The sequence below is a fragment of the Callithrix jacchus genome, chromosome 11 (assembly GCF_049354715.1).
Source record: "Callithrix jacchus isolate 240 chromosome 11, calJac240_pri, whole genome shotgun sequence".
NCBI classification, from domain to species: Eukaryota; Metazoa; Chordata; class Mammalia; order Primates; family Cebidae; genus Callithrix; species Callithrix jacchus.
Genome location: NC_133512.1, coordinates 37752824 through 37779100, shown reverse-complemented (window position 1 = coordinate 37779100; position 26277 = coordinate 37752824). Strand labels below are relative to the sequence as shown.

General features: G+C 35.6%; 1 protein-coding gene across 4 annotated transcripts in view; it reads right to left on the bottom strand.

The window, feature by feature from the left end:
- LOC118143666 (uncharacterized) overlaps positions 1 to 26277 on the bottom strand; it is a 110636-nt gene that overhangs the window by 5831 nt on the left and 78528 nt on the right. For 2 of the 4 annotated variants that reach the window (XR_013523709.1, XM_078342074.1), the window contains 2 exons: positions 17025 to 17097; positions 4536 to 4594 (listed from right to left, as the gene is read on the bottom strand). Coding sequence is in view for 1 of the 4 variants with exons in the window: in XM_078342074.1 (XP_078198200.1) it covers positions 4587 to 4594; positions 17025 to 17097 (81 nt within the window). In the remaining 3 variants the exon portion in view is untranslated. The remainder of the gene's footprint in view (positions 1 to 4535; positions 4595 to 17024; positions 17098 to 26277) is intronic. The other 2 variants (XR_013523710.1, XR_004727948.3) reach the window with 1 other exon arrangement.

Genomic DNA, 26277 nt, shown 5'->3' with positions numbered 1-26277 from the left:
AAAAACCATGATTGTTGTCCTTCATGAATTTACCACATATCAGTGATGACAACCAAGATGGCTATAAAAGCTGAGTAGCAGAATCTTGGAAATTGATCAGAGTGAATCTGATCTGTGTCTCCGTGTGGATAGGAATGGTTTCAGACCAAATCTCTCTCTTTCACATAGTGGCCAGATCCAGTGCTCCCTCATCTCTGAAATATGGCCCCTTAAATTTGGAAAAAATTATTCAGAATATAGGATATCAAGGCAAAAATTGTAACTTAATTAGGCAAAGCAACTCAGGCAAAGGAGAATTTGCATGAAGAAGCAAGGTTGAATCAACTTCTGGATTGCCCCAGGTTGACAACATTCAGCTCCAGCAAAGAGGGTCATAAAAACCTAAACAAGAAACAATTTTCTGTTGGAGAAACATTCAGATTTGGTGAGGCACTATAGCCTGGTAACTACATATTTGCTAAATTTTTTGTTGTATCAAAGACCCCAAAGCAATTCTTGGTACTCACACAATGACAAGTAAGAAAAACAATAGTAAACAGGAAGCCAGATATGATATTAAAGGAGATCTGACAACCTTCCCAGTCAAATTATTGATAATGCGTAAAACAAACTATAAATAGAAATAGAAATAATATAATATAATGTTACAAATATAAACAAGAAAAAGAAAACAGAATGTCACCATGGCTGACAAACTGCTTGTAAAATACAGAAACAGATTTTTTTTTGGTCAGGAGATGAAATTATCTACTTGAAACCTTAGATGACAAGCAGATGGGAAAATAATTCTTTAACCCTTGGCTAGCTGACTCATAGTCAAAAGAATATGGCAATGTCAGTTGACAACAGAGCCACCTACTAAAAATATCCAACTTACTAAGGAATAATGACTTTGCAGAGGAAGTGAAATTTATAGATAGAAGAAATTAGGTCAAAGCTCGCTTTTCTAACACCACCTGAAATCTTAAATGACTCTCCATATAAAATCAACTACAATGCTGAACAAATATATATGAACAGTTCAAGTTTTAGGTATATTACTGCATTACAGACAAACAAAGGGATTTGTGGAATTTCCCCATTGCTGAACAGAAAATTTAGGAGGTAAGCCAGTGCTAAAGTTTTCTCTGAGAGGTCCTGCCCAACCCTGGACACTTAAATTTCTTCCAATGACTGCACAATATCCAGGGAACAGGTGATAATGCTTAGCACTTACTCAAAGAGGGAACTCTAATAGAATCTTCTGCCAGCAGCATAAAGATGAAGAAGAAACAAAACCTCATGCCCAGGAGGAGACAGCAAGGAAATTTGCCTGTCTCAATCTTTGTCATTGAGTAGGATGGGGTAGGAATGGAGAGAAAAGGGAGAATTTATAACAAGACTGCCCTCATAGAGATTTACAGTCTGAATTTACAGCACCTCTGTTGTCTATCAAATCTCTTGTAGAGGATAAAATTTAAAGAATTGAATTTAAATGCCAAGGGAACTGGCAGATGCAAATAAAAATCTAGGATAGAAATTAGTAACCTGAAGGATACATTCAAACAAATTATCCAGAATGTAGCCTAGGAAAAAAACTATGAAATTAAAAATAGGTTAAGATGACACATCTAGTGGGAGCTCCAAAATAAATAATAAAGGAAATTGAGATAAAGCAAAATTAGAAGAGATAAAGGCTAAGAATTTCTCAGAAATGTTGAAACACACTCATCATGAGAATGAAAAATGGCAACTATAAATTCAAAATCCAAATGCAATTCCAAAAATCAATAAATTTAACCAAACAAATGAAATATTTCTGTATGTGTAAAAAAACCCATAATTAAAATGAAAAAAACAACAATAAACTGGTAAGAAGGAGTTAAGGAGAAAAAGAAAAGTTTAGGCAAATAGGAAACACATAATAAAATAAACTAATAAAAATATATTAGTGATTATTATACATTTAAAATAATTCTCCATTAAAAGTAAATTTTATAATATTAAATTTACTATTTTTAAAACCCTGTTAAGTTTTGTTTGTAAGAGTCCTATTATCATAAAGAAACGAAAGACAATGTGAAAAGAGTGAAAAACATGTACCAATAAATACTAAACAGAATAAAGATGGAATGCCTATATTAAAAACAGACAAAATAAACTTAAGGGCAAAAAAATTATTGAAGATAAAGATGGTCACAACAAAACCAATTTGAAAAAGAAATGTTGCAATTCTTAATGTTTATATACATAGTACCATAACTTTAAAATGAAGGGTTGAGGGGGTGGAATTCCAAATGACTGATTAAAGGTGCCTGGCACTTGCCTCCTCCACAAAGAAGGACCAAAATGGTGAATAGATAATCATACATCAAATAGAGCTTCTAAGAGAGAACACTGGAATTCAGCAGGAAAGTAACAGAGAACAACTGAGGCATAGAAAGAGAGGAAAGCAAAACTGCCTGCCTGGCTGGGATTGGTTCAAAGCTTGGAGAAACTCTCTATTGTAAGGAAAAGGTAACTAAGATATCCGCAGTTGTTCATAGTCTCACCATGGAACCTTGTAATCCTAGCCACAAGAGAGTTTCTTTGCCCTTACGGACCCTGATACTAGAATAAGAGATGACTGGAGTCCACGTAGTGACATTGTTGCACAGAAGGAGTAAGTGCTGAGTCTCACACACCCCCTGAAACCCAAGCAGCTGCAGCACAGGGCCATTGTGAGAGCCCAGTCCCCAACATCTATATCCTCCTCTGGAGTCCAAAAGCCCCTGAATCTCCACATTACGGAAGTTCCACTTCCGTCACCCAACATCCATTCAGAGTGCCATGGAACTGGACCACCAGATGCACCCATAAATGAGGCTTAGTCTCAAGGAGTCTAACCCAGGCAGTGTCGTATACCCTGGGGAACAGACAGTGCACCACACTAGAAAAGCTGCCCCCAGGACAAAAGAAGCCAAAGCTTACTCTCCTTACAGCCTGAGAACTAACTGCCTAAGGAGACTATTGGCAACAACCTGACTCCCTCCAGCAGTAAGGCTGCTGCTGCATTCCTGTATGTACCATGAGGGGGCCTGGGACTGGCCTTCCCAGGCACTGGGCCTAAGAACAGGCCTATATTACCCAGTGCCTCTGTGCCTAACTGCATTGCTGGGGGCCCAGGGATCTATCTACTCAACCTGTTCTGGCTGGCCTGTGCATGCCACTAGGGGGCCTGAGACAGTTCCACCCTACCCACCATTGCCACTGTTGAACATGTGTGCCATCCAGGGATCTGAGGAAAGACCAGCCCCATCCATTTCCACTGCCACAGGTGCCTATATGCACTATCAGGGGGCCTGAGAATTGAACCACCAAGCCAACCACTGCCACTGCTAGCACTCCCTACATGCCACTCAGGAGCCTGAGGATTGAACTGCTATTCTATTGTCACCACAGAACCCACCCACTCACCTACTCAGTCAAGCCACCACTGCCACCCAAGCAAGTCACCTGGAGGCTAAAAGGACATGCCTGCCTAGACCCTTAATCACTATGCCTTCGAACATTTCCCAGGGCCCTGAGGAAAATATGCCTGATGTCCTTGTCCCCAGCAAAGCCTTGCCACAACCTCCACTAACAACTAAATTCTAAGCCACTAAGTCACAGACACCACTGACACTGATTACAGCTAAAGAAATCATACAAAGACTATGCTGCTGCACTCATTCAGAATCAAAACCAAAGCACCCACCCAACCACTAGAGATAGATATATAGAAAAATGTCTTTTCCTATGAAAGTCAACCCATAATATTAGAAGAAGCAACAGTTACACCAGATATGCAGATATCAATGTAAGGAACAAGAAACATGATAAAGCAAGGAAAGGTGACACCTCCAAAGAAACACAATTCTCCAGTAACAGGTCTCAACAAAAAGAAAATCTATGAATGGCCTTATAAATAATTTAAAATAATTATATTAAAGAAACTTGATTGAAAACTGGATAATACAGAAAATGCAAATAAATAAGGAAAACACATCATATCTATATGAGAAGTTTAACAAGGAACAGATATCATCAAATAACCAAATAGAAATCATGAAACTAAGGAATTCAATAAATAAAAGAAAAATACAACTGAGAGCTCCAACAACAGATCAGAAGAAAGAATTTCTAAATTTTAAGATAGATCTTTTGAAATAACCCAGTCAGAAACAACAACAACAACAAAAAGAATTTAAAACAATGAAGAAAGTCTTTGTGACATGTGGAACACCACAAAGCAACCAAATATTTAAATGTTGGATATTTAAGAAGGGGAAGAGAATATAAAAAACATAGAAAACCTATTTAACAAAATAATTGTTGAAAAAAAAATCCCAAGTTTAGCAAGAAATTTAAACATCCAGATACAGGAAGCTCAGAGATCCTGAAATAAATATAACCCAAAGGTCTTCTTCAAGGCACATTATAGCCAAATTGTCAAAAGTCAAAGACAAAGAGATAATTCTAAAAACAGTAAGAGAAAAGCATCTAGTCACTTGTAAGGGAACTCTCATCATACTAACCAAATTTTTCAGCAGAAAACTTTCAGGCCAGGAGAGAACAGGATGATATATTCAAAGTACTGAAAGACAAAGAAAAAAAAGGAGTCAGCCAAGAATAATATACCCCACAAAGTTATTATCTTTAAATGAAGGAAAAATAGTCTTTCCCAGACAAGCAAAAGCAGAAGGAATCTATCACCACTAGACCAGTCCTACATTAAAAGCGTAAGGGAGTGCTACACCTAGATGCAAAAGGATGCTACCTACCATGATCAAAACCCATAAAACTATGAAACCCAGTGGTAGAGAAAACACACAAGTAAGAAAGAGATAGGACTCAAATGTTAAGACAACAGAAACTATCAAACAACAATGGCAAACAGTAAGAGAGAAAAAAGGAACAAAAAATATACAAAACAACTAGGAATTAATAAAAAGACAGGAATAAGCCCTCACATATCAATAATAGTCTTCAACATGAATGGATTAAACTTTCTACTTAAAAAATATAGACTGGTTGAGTGAATTAAAAAACATGATCCAACTATATGCTGCCTATAGGAAACTTATCTGTAAAGACACGTATAGACTGAAAGTAAAGAGATAGAAAAGGATATTCCATGCAAATACAAGCAAAAAGTGAGCAGGAGTAGCTATATTTACATCAGATAAAAGAAACTTTAAGTCAAAACAATAAATAGAGACAAAGAATTGTTACATCCTCTTGCTGAATTAATCCCCTTATCATTATATAAATAATATAGGGACACATATAATGATAAAGCAATTAGTTCAGCAAGAGGATATAACGATTCAAAATATATATGCACCCAACATTGAAGCACCCAGATATATAAAGCAAATATTAGATCTGAAGGAAGAAATAGACTCCAATACAATACTAGTTGGGGACTTCAACACCCTACTCAGAGCACTAGGAAGATTATCTAGACAGAAACATACAAAGAAATGTTGAATTTAAACTGCACTTTAAACCTTATGGACCTAACACATTTACAGAACATTTTATCCAACAGCCGCAGAATAAACAGCACATAGAGCATTATCATCCAGGATAGACCATATATAGACCACAAAACAAGCCCCAACAAAATTTTAAAAACCAAAATGATATCAAGATTATTTTCACACAACAATGAAATAAAACTATAAACCAATAACAGCCATTTTCATGTTTTGTTTACTGCTATAGCCCCAGAATCTAAAAAAATGCTTACTACAATGTTGACACTTAGTATTTATTGAGGTAATAAGTAAGTGATGTTAAATTTACTTTTATTTTACAAATTCTCTAAGAAGATATTTTAGAACTACATGTTTAAGTCAAAATATCCCTTAAATTGAAATGGAGGTTTGTTAAACCTAAAAATCAGTTTCTTTAGAAATGACATCCTTATTGCAAACTCTGTGAATCCTATTATCTACAAGTATTTGAGTTTTATTATACATCAAACTATTATTTATACATATATATGTGTGTATATATATATTACTACAGGAAAACTATATATAGTATGATATATATAATTAGATATTGCTACAGGAAAATTATACATAAAGGCACACAGACAGTAAAGAGATGAAAAAGGTATATAATAAAGTATATACATATATATAATTATATATGTAAAAAATATACTTTTTATACAAATATACCTTATGTACCTTAGACTGAAGATAGATATATGTATCTACAGGCCCTGTGCAAGTCTGAAATCCAGCCCTGCTGACTAGTGTCCTTATAAGAAGAGAAAACTGAACACACAGACAGCCTGGAGTGCACACACACAGAAGAAAGACCATATGAGGACACAGTGAAGATGGCCATCTGCCAGCAAATGAAAGAGGTCTCAGAAGAAACAACACTGCCAACAATTTGATCTTGGACTTCCAGCCTCTGAAACTGTGAGAAAATAAATTCTTTATTTATTTTCTATGGTCCTTTGTTATGGCAGCCGTAGCAACTACAACACAGGGTTTTTCAAAAGAAGACCTCCAATAAGGCTACTTATTCAACATAAGACATGTGGTACTATTGACTTTATTTATGGAGCACTCACTTAATTTAAAGTATGTATGTTGGATGGTAAAGAAACAATGCTGAACAGGAGACAGCCTCTTACTTCTAGGAGCTAATCATCCTGACAAGGCAGCAGGGAAGGATGCAGGCAATACAGAGGGTCAAGAATGCTAAGTCGTTAGTGGGAGCATGCAGAAAGGAGGAGCCGATGTTAGCCTTAGGCCAAAATCAGTGAAGCACCACCAATGGGGACTGTGTGGCATATTTGAAGAGTTTTGTGGGTTCCTTGTGCAGTATAAAAATGGCTCAAAACAGATGAGAATAAAGTGTTAGTTAAACATGTACTTGAAACAAACAAAACTTGGATTCATGCTGTTAACATCATCCATAAACAGCCTGCTGATCTAGAGAAATATTTTTCCATTTTATGATTCCTTGCCCAACTCCTCCTCAACCTTGGGGAGACAAAAATATATACCAGTTCTTATGCCAGTACAAATGCAAATATAATAACATAATTTTTTTAGAAAGTATAAGCATCGCTTTGGATAAATAATATATTCTTCCAATATTTACTCTCATCAAAAGGAGATGAAGCATTTTTCCCCAAGATTCTTTTGACTGTAGATATTTATATATACACACAGCAGTCATATGTATTATTGTTAGTGTTGATGGCTGACTGCCAAATAATCACCATGTGTTCAATTTTTCACTTTGTAATATAATTTTTTTAATTATTTTTAAAAAATCTCTTTTTTTACTGAGCTGAAAACCAAATTTCTAGCCATTGCTAATATACAAATTGTTATTGCACTATATGCCCATTAGTTACAGAAGAGTGATATGTCTCAATTTTCCTAGCATAAATCCAACTTTTATCTGTCATTCTAGCATAATTATTAATAGCTACTCATTTCATGCTCAAAAGTATTCCAGATTGGTTGATAAATTGCATAGATGGTCAACATATGGTAAATGTTAGGCCAACTACTCTAGTGACAGGATAAGAAACTAGTTGGCATGAAGTATTAATATGAGAGCATTTAAAGCTATCTTTGAGGTTGAGTATTGTGATTCACACCTGTAATCCCAGCACTTTAGGGGGCCAAGTCTGGCAGATCACTTGAGGCCAGGAGTTTCAGAACAGCCTGGCCAACATGGTGAAACGTTGTCTCTACTAAAAATACAAAAATTAGCCAGGTGTGGTGGTAGGTGCCTGTAATCCCAGTTAGTCCAGAGGCTGAGGCAGGAGAATCACTTAAACCCAGGAGGTGGAAGTTGCAGTGAGCTGAGATGGCACCACTGCACTCTAGCCTGGGCAACAGAGTGAGACTCTGTCTCAAAAAAAAAAAAAAAATCTTTGAAAGTTAGTGAAAATCACCCATCTATTCCTTTTTCCTGAATAGGTCTGATTTTTACCCTGGCTTGGGACTTATGCCTCATTATATTTCAGTGATTCAGGTGAGGTGATCTGGGCTCCTATAAATAAGCCATATAAAAAAATCTATAAACAGACCATCTCATTCTGGCTTCATCTTTAAAACAGAATAATATAGAATGACAAAAAATAAATTATTATTATTTATGAAAATTTTTCCTCTTATGGTAGTTATTTATTATATTTCTTTATACATTTCCATATGCATTTTATTTTCTTTTAAAAATCCTTTTATTTTAGGTTCAGAGGTATATGTGGAGGTTTGTTACATAGGTACATTCATGTCATGGGGGGTTTAATGTATACATTATTTTGTCACTTAGGTAATAAGCCTAGCACCCAATACTTTTTCTGTTCTCTTCCTCATCTCACCCTCCACCCTCAAGTAGGCGCCAGGGTCTGTTGTTCCCCTCTCCATGTCCATGTGTTCTCATCATTTATCTTCCACTTAGAAGTTTCAATAACAGCCATTCTGGGCTATTATTGAAAAAGTACAAGCCTAACTTTGGAGACACAATATATTTTTCTAATATTCACTTTCATCAAAGGAGATAAATGCAGCTGGGTGGGTGGCTCACACCTGTAATCCCAGCACTTTGGGACATCGAGGTGGACAGATCATAAGATCAGGAGTTCGAGATCAGCCTGACCACTATGGTGAAACCCTGTCTCTACTAAAAATACAAAAAAAATTAGCCTGGCATGGTGCCTGTAATGCCAGCTACTTGGGAGGGTGAGGCAGCAGAATCCCTTGAATCCAGGAGGCAGAGGTTGCAGTGAGCTGAGACAGTGCCACTGCACTCCAGCCTGGGCAACAGAGCAAGAATCTGTCTTGAAAAACAATAATAATAACAATAACAAATAAATGAAAGGAGATAAATGCATTTTCCCATGATTTATATTCCTTTGGATCTACCCAAAGGAATACACCCAGGGGAATATAAATGATTCTATCATAAAGACACACACATGTATAGTCATTACTGTCATTCTGGACTATTATTAAAGTGGCAAACAGTAATAGATGCTAGCAAGGTTGTAGAGAAATAGAAATGCTATATTCTCAGTGGGTATGTAAGTTAGTTCAGCCATGATGGAAGGCAGTGTGGTGATTCTTCATAACCTAAAGACAGAAATAACATTCCACTCAGCAATCCCATTACTGGCTATGTACCCAAAGGAATAGAAATCATTCTGTAATAAAGACACATGCACATGTATGCTCATTGCAGCACTATTTACAATAGCAGAGACATGGAATCAACCTAAATGCTATCAATGTAAGAATGGATAAAGAAAAATGTGGTACATTTACACTACGAAATACTATGCAGCCATAAAAAAGAATCACATTATGTCTTTTGCAGGGGCATGGATGCAGCTGGAAGCCATTATCCTTAGCAAACGAATGCAGGAACAGAAAACCAAATACCACATGTTTTTGTTATACCAAAAACCAATTTTTATACTATTATTACAACTTTGGCAGGCATCTTGGGCCACTTGTAAGTGGGAGCTAAATGCTGAGAACATGTTGACACATTGAGGGGAACAACATACTGGGGCCTATTGAATGGTGGAGGATAGGAGGAGGAAGAGGATCAGCAAAAATAAGTAATGGGAATCAAGTTTAATACCTGGGTGATGGAATAATCTGTACAATAAACCCCATGACACAAGTTTACCTATGTAACAAACCTGCATGTGTCCCCCTGAACTTAAATAGAAGTTTATAAAATAAATATAAAGATGGGCTCTGTAAGAAAAGGTGACACAAGTTTAGGTTTTGTTTGTTTTCTTCTTTTGTTTTCAATCTTGCAAAGAGAAGACCACTATATAAATGCCTGCAGGTTGATGAAATTTGCAACAATGGGGCTACTGTAGGTTGAACACACCTAAGAAAGAATGCCATATCCACTGTGACAGTCATTAATTACTTCACCTAAAAACAGGCTGTGGCCTGTTTTACCTGCAGGGAAATTCAAACGAGAATGTCAGCTTAGATAAGTCAGGCTTGTACATGTCTAAGGGGAACCAAATGACCTCATCAAGCCTCTTCCAGCCCTTGGATTGATTATCCATTAAGAGCAAATTTGAAATCACAAACTATACACTTAAAAATGATAAGCAACTTTTAACTAGAAAGCACATTTAGCTTTTAATTGAGCCATATTGAAGTCATGGCTCTGGCTAATATAAGTATCTCAAAAAATAATTTTAAAAAATATTAGTAGATAAAAATAGGTAGGGGCACATTTAGCCCCAAGATGCCTGCCCAAGTTGTAATAATAGTATAAAAATTGGTTTTTGGTATAACAAGCAAATGGTTGTAGTAGACACAATTGGTCAGTAGTTTTAGACATAGTCCCCGAGAAATAATTAAGCTTTTAAAAACGTAACTGAACTAGGTATTTATACAAACATACTAGAACATTTGATGCAAACACACTTGAATGTGCAAATTAGTTAATTATATACACTATTTATAAATCTGTCTCAGCAATAAAGGAGAGTCCCCAAGTTGTGGCCCAGTGAAAAAATTTGTTGCTTCTTATCCTTTTGTTTTAGTCAATATTTTAATTGTTCAGTATCACTTATGCCAGGAAACACCTAGGGGAAAAATAAAAGCTTTAAAACTCATACTCATTAGATCTCACTTATAATTTTAGACTTGTTTTGAGAACTGCACAAACTATTTATGAACATGATATATGATATTTTTTAAGTGTTTTGAAAAATGTAAGGGCTTTAACCAAAAAGAAACTCCCAAAATAGTACTTCCCTTAATTAACAATTTTAAAGTGGCTGAAAAATGAGAAGTGGTCTACATTTTCACTTTCTTATGAGAAGCCAGCCCTACTCACTCACTAGACATTCACCACTACATATACACTTAGACTGAAGGTAGGCTATCATCAATTCCTATGTTTTTTAATGTATCCATCCCTTCTACCAGACTATGTACCTTTATGAAGAGGACTGTATCTCTATATGCAGTGTCTGGCACATAGTAGGTATTCAGTGAAGTCCAAGAGGATAGTGAATAAATGATAAAACAAATCCCCTTAGAAATGAAGCAGATCAGAGTATAAGTATTTTCAGTACAATTCTCACTAACACTATTTCTTGAAAGACAAAATGGTGAATGGGGTAAGATGGGGTCTGGCCTATGTGAAGCATGAGTCATTAAATGGCCTTGCAGATAAGGACAGGAATGCAAGTTTTCAAAGGACTCCTTAGATCTTCCATCATGAAACAAGGTCACAGGAAGCAAAGGATGACTGATAACATCTAAAACCTAGAATATAGGGTTTTAAGGTAAGATGAGATAGCAGATGGTATGCTTGGATAAATAGAGTGGTAGAGAGAGTTCACATAGTTCATACTTTAAAGAGCTTATTATACAAAACTAAAGAGTGAACAAAGAGAAGCTTAAGGTATAATCAACATTATTGAGCAATAAAGTGATATAAATCTTATCTTTGCAGGTGGCCATTCCTGCCCAGAAAACAGACAGTTTTCAAGAGAAAAAAGGGAGAAAAAGACTACAGAAAATTACGTTACTGGGGTTTTGAGAAACTGACCCAGTGGAATAAAAATGAGAAGAAAATGTTGAAGCAAGGTTAATGAAATATTTTGGAGTTTCAGTTGAAAAGATATGATAGCTGGTTAAATAATTGAGAGAGAATTTGAGGTTGAACCGAAGACTTCTGGTTTGGGAAACTAGATAAGTGGTGATCTGTTAAAAATATGAAAAGTTTAACAGGTGTGATTTTAGGAGAGGATAGAAGAAACTTGGAATGTGGATCTGGAGCCAAAGAGAAGACTTGGGGCTGGGATAAAAACTTAAAAGTCATTAGCGTGTGGTGCGTGCGTGCATGTGTGTGTGTGTGTGTGTGTGTGTGTGTGTGTGTGTGTGTGTGTGTGTTGGAAGTGGAAGCCATGGAGTGGATGAGACTAATCCCAGTCATCATGTTAAATAAGAAAGGAAGAAATCAAGAGAAGAAGTCTGAGGAGCCCCAAAATCCAAGGGATATGGAAGACAGTTTATCTTTTGGCTATTGTGTGTGCAATGTATTAAGGCACTCACTTTGAGATGCCATTAAAATAGTTAATTCACTATCATATTTTAAATGGCTATCATACAGAGAAAATTATTACATACAATAGACCTAGCTGAGTAACCAATAATATAATCATGTCTAAAGTTTGCACACCATGTAAGATATTATAATTCTTGCATGATATGCACTGTGTTAAAAAACATGTTTTCAGACTACCTGTACCCCATGAGGCCCTGATTTGTAGGTACAAATATTCTCCAGAAGTAGGTGAGGCACAGAGATATTTGGTGGTAAGGGATGAATCAGAATGGCTTTTTTCCCAAAGGTCCTCTGCTAGCTACTAGATCTGGAGGAACACAACACAATGATGAAGAATTCAGAAAGTCACAGTAAGGACAACTAAAGTGCATTTAATCACAGCCCTGCCCTTAAAAATACCCACCTGGCAAGCATAAGGCTATACTTTTACTTTACAAGAAGTAGTCATTCAATCTATCCTTGTAATAGCAAAGAAATTAGTAAGATGTTAAATACATGTCACCTTTTTTTCTAATCTCCTGCAAAAATAGAACACTACAGAAATATATACCACACTAGAAAAAGAGTTCGATTATTTTTCTCCCATGCTATTTTATACATAGTTTTGATATTAAGTTAAAAAGGCATATATAACATTTTTTGCATTTTTGATAAACCATGGAAAAGTATGTATTCATGCATCGGTTTATTCAAACAACATTTATTGAATTTCAATGCTTATATGCAAAATATGGAAATCAGTGATAAGATAGATCAAATCTCTGTTTATAGCCAAGAATACGGAGTCCCACCATAATTAATTAAGTAGATATTTAATTACAATAGGTGCTACAAAGTAGAGGAACAAGATGTACTTAAATATCTTACCTGGGGATCTGACCTAGCCTAGGAGTCAAGTAAGACTTCCTTGAGGAAATGCCTTTTGAGCTGAATTCTAAGGAATGGTTACAATTTATTGAGGCAAAAACTGGGTAAGAACTTATTAGAGAGAATAGCTTCTGTAAAAGCACTGGGCAGGGAGCAAGCACAATATTTTCCAGAAAATGAAAAATCCAAATGTGGCTGAAGTTCAGTGAATGTAACAGAGTGACCACGGATAAGCTGGATTGGGGAGGAAAGTGTCAAATGCTGCAGGTCAGATTGAGGATTTGGTCTTGAAGATGTACTGGTTATTCTTCATGTTGTCTGCTCAGCTCTGTTCTTCATGCTGATCCCTGCACAGTCAACTACCCAAGCTCCTGTTCTCCTGTTTCCAGTTAGGTTCCAATAGGAGGCACTGACAGATCTGAGACTGGAGGAGAGATGAAGCTCAAGGTACTTCTGCTCTACTTCCTCCCTCTCTCACGGCATTATCATTGGTGGTGGTTTGTCTCTCTACAGTTACCACTCCTGTTGCGTGCTCCCTCCCCTTTGGGCTAGTGCTCAATGATCTCTAGTAATAAAACTTTCTCCCCTTCTCCCTTCACTCTGAGGGGTAGGAGCAAATAACTTTCACTTCCATCTTTATGTTCCTCAGCATCTCCTATTAGTCCTAACTGCAACCACACTGCAAAGTGATTCTTTTATTATAATCTCTATATTTGAACTTTTTGAGCTGAAGTTTTCTGCTGGGATTATGACTGACCCTTCACAGTACAGCCAAAATCTATTTGTAGTTTTCAGTTGATCACTCTGGCTGTTGTGACGAAAATGGATTGGATCAGAGAGAGTGAGAGTGATGCCAGGAGATGGAGAAAACTGGACCATCTATTTGGGAAGGAAAAGGCAAGATTTGGTTGTTGATGAGATACAGAGGTGAATAAAAGGGAAGATTCAACAATAGCTCTGCTCAGTAATCAAAAGAAACAAAGACTGGTTTAAAGGAATCAGACAATGAACATGTACCAAAATTGCTTACAATACTGATAAGGATGACTGGAAACATCTTAGGCCTTTCTTCTAGTCCATATCTGCAAACTTTTTATATCTTGAATCCTGCAAGTTTTAAAACTAGGCCCCCAAAAAACTTAAAAATAACAATTTAGCATCAGGCAATATTTGCAGAATAGCTTTATACAAGGCACTCTAGAAGATAATAAAAGGAGTCATCAAAGAAGAATGGTTGAGAACCTGGGTTCTGAAAGCAGACTACCTTGGTTTAATTAATAGCCACAGCTTTACAGAAAAGAAGAGAAGGAAGGAAGGGAGAAAAGAGTAAGCAACAGGGAGGGTGATGGGATAATCTTGCTTATCCTTTTCTTCCTTCCTAAACATACAATGTCCCCTCTTCCTTTTCTGGAAACCTATCTCTCTGGCACATATTTATATGTAAAGTTGTAGTTCAAATGATAAATGATCTGGAGCGATTTTTAGGAAATAGCGTAATAAGAAACAGTGTTTTGAATTTTGAGGGCTGTGAAGTGTTCTGAAGTGATTTTGGAATAGCTAAAATAAGCTAACTTACTGAGCTCTTTTTGTATTGGGCACTATGCTAAGAGCTTTATAGCTATGAATATTAACCCATTTATGCTGGAGATTGCAAACTCTGTGTGTGTGTGTGTGTGTGTGTGGGTGGGTGTGTGTGTGTGGGTGGGTGTGTATGTGTGTGTGTGTGAGAGAGAGAGAGAGAGACTTTGGCAATGACCTCGAGCAGTAAGATATAAATAACTCCCACAAGCTTAGCGTTCCAATAATGGTTAATTATCTCATAATGCTTCCAACAATTCTATTTCCTTTCTCACAAGGGAAAGTCTACAGATACCAATGTATCTCAAATGGTTTTGATTTAGTCCTACCTAAGAGAAGGGAAGTTTCTACTACACTGAGGAGCATAAGACATTTAAAGCCTTCTTTTATTCTTGCTATGCCTTTTACACCTTTGGAATTAGAAAGCACTTTAGGGATTAGTTATTCTGAATTCTCAACTCCTTCTGTATCTCACAGATAAGAAAAACCAAGTCCCAGAATACTGAGTACCAGGTTAAAATAACTAGTAATTGTCTGAGGTGGCACTTGAATTTGGCATCTCACAATTCTCTTAAAGATTCCGTAATATGTCAGATATCTGCATAGAAGTGCTGTGTAATCTTTCCCAGTTTTCTAGAATTATGTTTCAAAACTTTAATTGTATCCAAAATTAAATTAAATTACATTTTGTTAAATAATTTTTGCTTCCATTAGCATTCTCATTTTAAGATTACCTAGATTGCTATGATAAGAAAAATAACGTTATAAGCCATGTCAATAACAGTTAACATTACACTTTAAAAAGCAAGCTACTAAAGCTGAAATTGATCAAGTTTCCAAGAAAGCCAATGCATTTATTTTATATCAAAATGACTAAAGATAACATCACAATCTTTTATAAACTACAGTTACAACCATTCTTTCAATTTTAATAAATTTGTTCATCTTTGCTCCCAGAGAGTAGACTTGAAATACATCATATTTAACCATATACTATTTGCATCTGTCTGGTAGCGACAGCTGTGTATTAATTCAATCACCTTTTATTTTCCTTGTGGGCACACAGTTCCCAAGGGATGTCTCCCAGCCTTCCTTGCAGCTAGGAGTGAGGTGGACCAGTAACTGACACCTCAAGAAAGAAGAATGTGATTTTTCTCAGTTTTCAATCTCTCATTTTCCTGCCTCCACATTATTTTAAGACCATTGAGAGAGAGTGCTGTGCTAGAAACAGAGGTCTTGTTTTTTTGAAGGACAATTTGCTTTTGTCTTCTCATCTCTTACCCATTCCAATCAGCTCTAAACATCCTTTTCATATTCCCTCCTTCATACTCTCTCTTTTCCTCTGTCATCTCTTCCTCTCTTCATCCTTTCTATTGCTCATGTGCAACTTTGTAATCTATAGTCATGGTAACAAGCATTATGTCTGGCCCAGAGCTATGCAGCACAGAGCAGGTTCTATCTTCAGTGTGTCTCCATTTTGGTTTGTTCATCTCTTTACCTATTTGATATTTTACCCCATTCAGCCCCTCTCAAGCTTCCATGATGACCTAGTACCTTTTTATCCTGATTCCCAAAGACCCCCATAATGGGTCTTTCTTCTTTCTCAGGGAGACTGGGAATAACATGGATCAATCTTTTCTTCATAGCAGGATTTTTATTCAAAACAAGATTTTACTGTGTAAGTATTCAGTTTCTTCAGGTTTTGCTATGTGGTTTGAAGAAAGACAATAAAGTAAACTCATCTCTGCTGTAATTTTAATGGCCAATTGTCTTTCCTCTCCTTATGGGGTTGTTTTTTAACATGGGATTCTCAGATTTAACAGATGTCAGAATTTTTTAGAGAGGTGGTTAAAACCCAGATTCCTGGACATTGTAGCCACAAATTTCGATTCAGTAGTTTTAGAGTGAAGCCTGTTCATTTGTATTGTTAAAAAAAAAAAAAAAGGAAAAAAGCTCCCATGGTGATACTGGTGGTCTGACAACGATACTCTGAGTGGTCTACAATGCAACTTGAAGCTCACAGAAGCCCAGAGAAAAAAAAATCTGATAAATTTCTAGTTGAAATTAAGATATGATCAAAACTGGCTCAAATTTCAACATGAACCTTTTGAACAGAAACATTGCTCTATCAGCAATGTCCCTACAGCTAAAATGGAATATACTAAGTCAATTACTATTACAAAGATGAGGAAACAGACCAACAGACCTAGGAAGACTGTTTCACATCTAAAGAGAGACAGAAAAAAAGTAGGGTTATGTAGAGAAGAGAATGTTTTCAAAGACGGTCAGAACAGTATCTTCTATCTGTCTTTTGCAATGTGACTTTACTGTTAGACCTTCAAGAGGTGATACTTATTTGCCTTCCCCTCGAATCTGGGCTGACCAGAAGGCAATGTTTGACCGATAATGTACAATGGAATTGAGGTTGTGTAACTCCAAGGCAGAGATTAAGAGAACTTCAATGTCTGCCATTCTCTTACCTAGATAAAAGCCAGCGCCAACTCTCAACCATGCGAGTGAAGCCATTGTGGATCTTCCAGCTCTCCCAGAGATCTAACCAACAACACAAGAAACAGAATTGCCTGTCAACCCACAGAATTCTGAAAAATAATAAACTGTTGTTTTAAGTCACTGAGATAGAGGGAAGTTTGCTTTGTATAACAGATAACCGCAGTGATGGATGTCCAGATCTCTCCCCTAGTAGTCTCTGTATTTTACTATGCTGTCTTCTGCTCATTCTCCTTTCTCCTACTTCTCATTTGTTCAGTTAACCAATGCTTTTTAAAGCATTTAAAATATTCCAGAAGCTGCCAATTCAAAGGTTAATAAAAACACTTCTTATCACTCTCATCAACCTCATAATCAAGAATAGGAAATAGACTAAAGAATTGTCACACATTTTGACCAAAGTACTAATGTAACAATGTACAGAAGAGGTAAATAGAAGGAGTGTGTGTGTTTATGTGTGTCTGTGCATGTGTGTATTTTTAATGGTTATAGAATCACACATGGGAGAGGAAGAGAAGGTATTATGAAGGAAGTGGTGCCTGAACATTATCATAAATTACATACCAGTCAGAAGAAGGCAATGGAAGAGTAATGTAAATTCACTATTATCCCTTTCTCAAATGTATTACTTTTGAATTTTTGCATCACTAACTACTCAAATAATACATACAGATGTATGATTATATTAATGTGTACATTTACCTTGATTATATCACTAAAGTTATCATTCTCAATAAAAAGAATATTAGAAGATAAAACACATTTCCATTTGTATTCTCAATATTTCTCTCTCTAAAAATATATTCAAAAAGCTGTTTTATTTGCTATTAATGTTCACCTAAATCATGAATTAAATGAAAAATCAAACTATTATGGAAAATCTATGGATTCCTTCATCAGGAATGGGCAATCAAAATGCCCTTGAATAGTTTATAATTGAGGTAGGTTCTTTATTGATTAGAGTTTCATTTAAGACCACAGAAACCTGTTATATAGAATAGAACATAGCCCTCGCTATTCCTATGGCTTAAAAACTGTTGAATGATCTGAAAAGCAAGGCACATTAAGCTCCAGGCAGAATATCCAAGAAGTTTCCAGCCCCAGGAATTGTCTCACTGCTCCCACCTGCAGGGATGTTGTGCCTACCAATGAAGAAAGTTGCTAAAAATCAGAAAATTGGTGACTCAGATCTATGTTGCCTGTGTCAACACCTGAAGAACAGAATTATGGTTTCTATCCCACTTAACTTAGTTCAAAATTCAAGTCAACCATCACTGTATCAGATTGGAGGAACCCAGATCAAACCTGAAACCTTAGCCACAAGCACATCTGGGAAATGTTTTACTTCGTTTTATAATAGCCAACATTACAGTACTAGATGTCACAGAAAAAAAAAGTCTGGAATACATGCTTAAGGGAACCAAGCCACAGGATCCACCACGAAGACTAACCCTAATTTTAACAAATGAATAAAGAAGTCAACTACAGACTGGCAAAATTATACTCTTCCTCATTCAACTGTGAATTTTGTAAAGTAGGTCAGATTGATTTATCTACTGTATTAGAGAAGACTATATTCAAGAACCACATCCAAAACCACTAGGACCGAGAAAAGTACACTTTTAAGTCAAAATTGTTTGTTAAAAAATTATGGACAGGGTTTTTGAAAATATTTATATGAACACATTTTATTTCTTTAAAGCTAATACAATGCATTTGTTATTTCTTCTGTGTTTTACCATATTTCTTTTTGTTACAAATTTATGTCTGTTTTAATATATTTATAACAGAGAAATATTAAAAATTTTTATTTGATGATATATTTGATATTCCATAATTTTAATTAACATATTATGTTTTGATAATATAAGGTTATTCTTTTTAGTTTTGAGCATTTTAAAATAAAATATGTCAGGGATATTGAGAAGAATATATATTTAGTTTCCTAACCTCTTAATTTGAATGAACTGTTACTTCCTCTCATAATGTGCTCACATAACATAGAACCAACTGGGGAAATGCAAGATGAAGCAATACTCATAAATACTCCTAAGATCATAAAAGTCAACTTTGGCTTATTTACAACAAAAATTTCAGAATAGGACACGTTTGGCAAGTTTTAATTTCAAATAAAAAAAATTCAGGTACAAATAATTTCTCTGAAAACATGAAAAAGTATTTTCTAAGAGAAAGTATATATTTTATAAATGTGCATCTTAGTAATAATTTAAAATAATTTATTTGCTGGCAATCGAATCCATTCTGAATAATGACTTCTTGAAGTCTATGAATTTTATTAAATTTCAAATGCCCATCCAGAAAACGGAAATTTTAAAGACTTATCAAAAGATAAACTGTGAGGAAAGGAAGCTCTGTGGTTCAGTGAAAAGTCAGATATTGTTAACGGGTGTGGACTGCAGCTGTAACACATGAATCAACATAAGGGGCTGAAAGTCTCACTGTGTGGTGCACTAAACTATTAGTCTAATTCAGCCTCAGTTAAGTGGCAGAGAATTGGCAATCAGCCAGCTGGAGAGCTGGATGCAGTTATAGTAATTAATTGGAGTTTTCTTTTATAAAACATAGGCAGCTAAGGCTTATTCCCACAAGACAGAGTAATAACACCAAATACAAGGACTAAAGACAGGATTGGCAATGTCTAATGTCTAGAATAAAATTTTGTAGATACTTTTTGAGGTCTCCAAAAAAAATAGGATCCTAGAAGTCACTTAATAAAATTCAGAAAACCTTCTGCCATGCTTCCAGGGAAGCACCACAGAGTACTGACTTCATATGCCCCTTCCTCAAGTACCATCTTGTATATAATCACAGATTATTGTTATTTCTAAATGGTAGGGCCATGAACAATTTTTTGAATAATTTTTAATAAAATTTTTGCTCATATCTATTTTTCAAAATAAAAATATTTTTGTAAAGAAAAGCCTATAAAATATCAAAAAGGTATTTTGCAACCCTCTTCAGAAAAGCAAGTTTTAAAATATCAGTTACAACAGAAATTTTTTTTTTCTACTTTGAACTGTGATCAACCTATTTCCATGTAGATTCAACAGTGTTGCCCTTCAAACGCAAATATTGCAGCCTATGGAGTATTTTTATTTACAGCGTATTATTTAATGACCACACAAATAAATTCTACTAACTAGGTAGAGTGAATGTTATTTTTTCCATTTTACAAAGGAGATTACAAAAGCTCCATGGGAATAAATATTGTGTTCAAAGATACCATAGCTGGTAAATAGCAAAAACAAATTTCCACTTTGGGCTCTGTATCATTTAAAAAGCAGTCTCAATCCCCTCTCCCACATAAAAAATAGCAAGCAAAAAATTCCACAAAAATGTTTTAGATTTTAAAAAATCAAATAGTAAAAAATGTTCATATGCTACCAGACACACTCTAAATTGTTTAAAAGAGAGTTCGCGTAAGAGAAGATCTGGCAATGTTGAATGGAAGAAGGGAGAGGACTTTCTCAGCACCCTCTTCTGTTCCCAGGAACCCAATAAATGTATCCTCCCAGAGTGTTAGCATCCTTACTTTGTTGTTCTACCCAAAGCAGTGACACTAATGGAGGAAATATGGCCAGATAAGAGAAGCCCTTCTGACTGGCTGGGGGGAGTGGCACTCTGGCTGGTTAGCCATTTCAGTTCTCCTTACCATTTTGACAAGCCTTGACTAAAGTAAAGAACAAAGAATATTTGCATCAACTAATGACAGTATCATATGTTGACAAATGATAAAAACTCCAAATACTAAAATCCTCAAGGAACGTTTAGAGTAAAAAGACAATAGTTTATAGAAGGCTTTCTAGTATTTCCATACTGTCTCAAAAGAGATTGAAGAAAAGCACATAACAGATGAAGCATTTTAATATTGGAAATTACAATAGTCCTCAAAATGTTCAGATTGAATATCGAGTAGTTTTAATACTCTTGCTCTTATAAAACAACTCACTGAATTGAGCTACATCATGCAAAAGCCTTTCTGTACAACCCTGTGCTCCATTCAAGTTATAAATGGGATCTCTGTAGGCTATGGCTTCTTCTAACCTTAAGAGAAATTCTATGTTAAATTACATTTTCAAATGAAAATTCCATTTCTATAGTGGCCAAAAGGCTTCATATAAATACTATCAAATGTATTTACTATCGACAGTCAAGAACTGCCAGAAACAGCATCTGTGCCAGCAAGGAAATTAAACATTTATTTCAGGAGGGAGAACATTTAATTTTGTTGTGTTTTTGAATTATGATTAACCAAAAGTTCCAAATGTGTTCTTATATGTAGTTTTTGAATATTGTCATCTTTGTAATGAAATTAATAATAGGCAAAATTTATTAAAAATGTTGGTAGAATGGAAACACAAAGTGTTGTGAAAGGGACAAAACTTTCTATTTATTACCTTCTATTATACAAAGGAATTAGCAACTATTATGCCATACATTTCATATTTGTCCTATCCTTCCAAACTGAGCCATTCTCAAATTTTTAACTATGTATGTCCTTGTGTGAGTAAGCCCAATGGTGAAAATATAGATTAGAGTTTGAGAATTAAAAATAAAAGGTTAAAATTTTAGTATATTTTGGCAATAGAAACACATTATGTACATTGAGCAGTTCTAAATGTTTTTTAAAATCATTTAAAGATACTATCATCAATTATCAGATATAGGCAGCTTAAAATGAGATATTTTTAACCTCTCAAATTAGCCACAAAATCAGGTAGTTTCTAATATTAGTGATAACCTGAGGAACTAGATTCTCTCATCCATTTGGGTGAGCATTTAATTTGTTCCAATCTTCTTGTAAAATAAAATTGAGAATAGTTTCCAATAGTCACAAAAATATTCATGTGATTTGATCTATCTTTATCGCTGAAACATGAAAATGAGAAATTTTATAAAGATAATCATTGCAGAACTATTTTAATAAAAAAATAAGAAACAAACAACAGTAAATGGTATACACCAGTTACATATATATGAATGAAATCTGTAAAATATAGAAAATGCTAAAAAACATAAAGTTAAACTGCACCATCCCAATTTACACACATACACAATTACAATTTTATTTAAAAATATATAGAAATAAATGTTTTAAAATCATTGCAGTAATTACATTTGGGTTGCAGTAGGGCTATGAATAATTTTTGTTTTGTTATTTCTTTTTTTTGTATTTTGTATAACAAACATATAACCTTGGATTCAGAAAAACTGAAAACAAAAATAAATAAGAGAAGTAGAATCATGTGATCTAAGTTTCAGGGTAGCCATAAATTCAATTTCTTTCCCTTATATGGATGATATCACTATTGATTCTTAAGCCTTATGTATTGTATTTAGAAGCTCTTGGTATATTGATCTACCTCATGACACTGATTAATAATTGAAAAGAAAGACTAATAAAACAAACACTTAGACATGTCCAGTAGGTTAGTAGAGACAGCAAGTGACTAATTTTGCTTTTTATTTCATGCGTTACACTGAATAATACTGAAACCTTGGTAGAACTGAAGCATTTTTTCAAATGATAAAATCCAACCCTAAACACACAGAGTAGAGTCAGGATGGGATATCTCTAAACGAGTGTTTATTTTGCTCTTCAAGTAATAACCAATCCCAAGCAACTCTGATATTTGTTCCCCTATTACAATATTTGTTCCTCTATTACAATATTTGTTTCTATCTTTATAACTTCCTGATATCCTGGTTAGACTTTTTATGAGGGTTCTGGGATATTATTTTAATATTAAATTTTTCTTTTTATAAAAAAGTATGATTTTATTATTTGGTCAATGAAATGTTTACTTTTTTATTTGATTAAACTTCTTAAGGTATTATATAGGTTCCTCTGCTAAAATGCACTTCAAAATATTTTGCATTTATAACTGACATTTGGGATTTATTTAATGCAAATCTAATAGTATTCAGAATTGGCCAGTTATAATCAGACTGGTAAGATAATTTTCAGCTCTTAAGTAAGTCACTGAGTTCCTGAAGCCCAGTGGAGGAGTGAAATACAGCTCTGGGAACAAAGTCAAGCCCTCAGGGTAAGGTCATCTTGAAGTGGCAAAGAATAAGGAAAGGCATGGATAACAGCAGGAGGGAAGTTTTTCTATGGGTCTGAAGAGGATGCTTTTGTGCAGGCTTGGAGGGACATGCTAGAATACACACAGGCATTGAGTGAATTGTCCATTGTCTCTGTGTTTGTGTTTCTACACAGCATCTGTGAGCCCATGAAAGGAGGGGCCATGGTACTTTCTGGTCCACACCCTTGAGTCACAGTATATAACCTATCAAGGAGGATGCTACCCCACTGTCATTCAATAATATTATTGAACAAATTGATTCCATTTCATCTTTAATATTCCATCACTTTATTGGCTTTAAAACCTAGATTGTTTACACTGGTTCATACTTACTATTGCCATCCCTATTCCCAGAATGACTGTATCTAGCATTCATCTGCTAATGGAGCCTGGAAACAAATACAACCACCTCCTTATGCCCTCATCCACAAAAACAGCCCTGTGAAACTGCAAGCCAAATAAAGCAAATAAAATTTAATAACTGTTTTTTAAAACTGCTAAAAAAAATGAGACCTTGTTTTTCACATTAATCAATCCTCTGTGTTGCATAGCTTGTATGAATATATTTAAATTTTACTTTTTGCCTGTGATGGCAATTCAAATTGGCCTAAATACTTGGTGATAAACAATTCTTATCTATTTTCTGTATACTATGGATTTACTCTGAGTGCCTAGAAGTGTTGATAATTCATCCAAAGGTAGTATTCTAGGATTTCTAATCAGAGCAAGGTCAAGAGCAATTGCAGCTTGCACTCTATACAACTACACTTGCCTTTTTCCCATGTGAGTGTTGAATTTCTCAAAAACAGAAATAAATTAAAATAGTAGATAGGATATTTTAAAATGATATGCAAAGAATTGATGAGATTAATATACTAATTTTCATATTACTTTTATTTTGAGACAGTCTTGCTCTTGTTGCCCAAGCTGGAGTGCAATGGTGCAATCTCGGCTCACTGCAACCACCGATTCCCAGGTTCAAGTGATTCTCCTGCCCCAGTCTCCAAAGTAGCTGGGATTACAGGTGCCAGCCACCATTCCCGGCTAAGTTTTTGTATTTTTAGTAGACATGGGGTTTCACCATGTTGGTCAGGCTGGTCTCAAACTCCTGACCTCAGGTGATCCACCTGCCTCAGCCTCCCAAAGTCCTGGAATTACAGGCATGAGCCACTGCACCCGGCTCATATTACTTTTAATCTAGGTGTCACACTGAAAATATAATTTTAGTGGCTTTATAAGAAGCACTGACATAAGCAAAAACCATTTGGGGATAAATCGCAAAAAGACATTTCTACAATTTATATGCAAGGAAAGCCTTCAAGGAGGTTGAAATATCTAAAGTCTTACAAGGTTAACTCTATTAGTCAAGGCAGGCTATCTGTTGCAATAAACAGCACCAATGTCTCAGAGGCTAAATGCAAGATTTATTTCTTGCTCATATCACGTTCCTTTGCAGTCATTCAGGGATAGTTTTTTTTCCAGTTAGTGGCTCCACCATCTTCTATGGCCTCAAAGTCTTTGCCTGCATCCTCAGCATCTACTGCTGTATGATGAAAAACAGCAAGTCTGGAAGAATCTATACATCTATGGGGTCAGAAAATGTGTCCAACATACTTGAATTCTAATTCAAAATAATTTTTTATTTAATGGGGCTAGATTTAAAGGCTTTTAAAAAGTAAGTTAATATAAATAGAACCATTAGATATTCAACAATTATCTATTGTTAATATTGAATTTCATTGATCAGGCAAAAAAAAATTTAACATGGTTTGTGAATGACTGAAGTCTAGCATCTAAGGTCCCTTCCAGGTCAAAATTCTTTTTTTTTTTTTGTGATATGGAAGATTTTAATAAAAATTAGATATTAGATAATATTGAGGAATTGATAGCAATTCTGTTAGGTGTAATGACATTATTTTCAATACGTACGAACATGTTCTTATTGTTTAAATATTAATTTTAATATTTATTTATTTATTATTGCATTTTAGATTTCGGGGTACATGTGAAGAACATGTAAGATAGCTGCAGCCAGGTGCGGTGGCTCACGCCTGTAATCCCAGCACTTTGGGAGACTGAGGTGGGTGGATCACGAGGTCAAGAGATCGAGACCATCCTGGTCAACATCGTGAAACCCCATCTCTACTAAAAATACAAAAAATTAGCTGAGCATGGTGGTGCTTGCCTGTAATCCCAGCTATTCAGGAGGCTGAGGCAGGAGAATCGCCTGAACCCAGGAGGCGGAGGTTGCGGTGAGCCAAGATCGCACCAGTGCACTCCAGCCTGGGTAACAAAAGTGAAACTCCGTCTAAAAAAAAAAAAAGATAGCTGCATAGGTACACACTTGGCAGTGTGATTTGCTGCCTTCCTCCCCTTCATCTATATCTGGCATTTCTCCCCATGCTATCTCTCCCCAACTCCCCACACCCCGGTGTCCCTCCCCTATTCCCCCCAACAGATCCCAGTGTGTCCAGGTCAAAATTCTATTACTCTTTGACCTGGGTCGGATTTCCCCCGCATTCCTCAGTTTCAGGTAAGTCATTTCTAGTTAAGTCTATGTTCGTTGGCCCACGATTTTCCTGAGCAAAAGTTATGGGTATGTTATGCTAACGATATCCTCAAGGCTCAATAGAGCAAGGGGAACTATAAGCCCATGGTACACTGACCACAGTCTGAAGGATCAACATTTCCATTTCCCAAATATCTGTGACCTGCAAGTTGTTAAGAAACCCTAAGATATGTGCATAAACAACCCCTAGACCTGACTGATTTTAAAGCAACTTATAGCAGAGATAACAATTTCCTTTTTTAATGGAATATCAGGTTCGCTAAAAACTAGAGAAATCCACAAAAAAAGCAAAGTAAGGCATTATGCATATCTATGGGTCATGAAATTTTTGACAGTTGCTTGTCTCTCAAAGGTTTCTGCTTGGCCTAACAGAATAAACTCAGGAGACTGCTGGCTTAGGGTCATCCATTGTAACAGGCTAATTATGTCTCCCAAAATTTACATATTGAATCCCTAATCCCCAGTACCTCAGAATAAGACTGAATTTGGAGACAAAGTCTTTAAAGAGGTAAAGTTAAACGAGGTCACTAAGGTGGGCTTTAGCTTGAG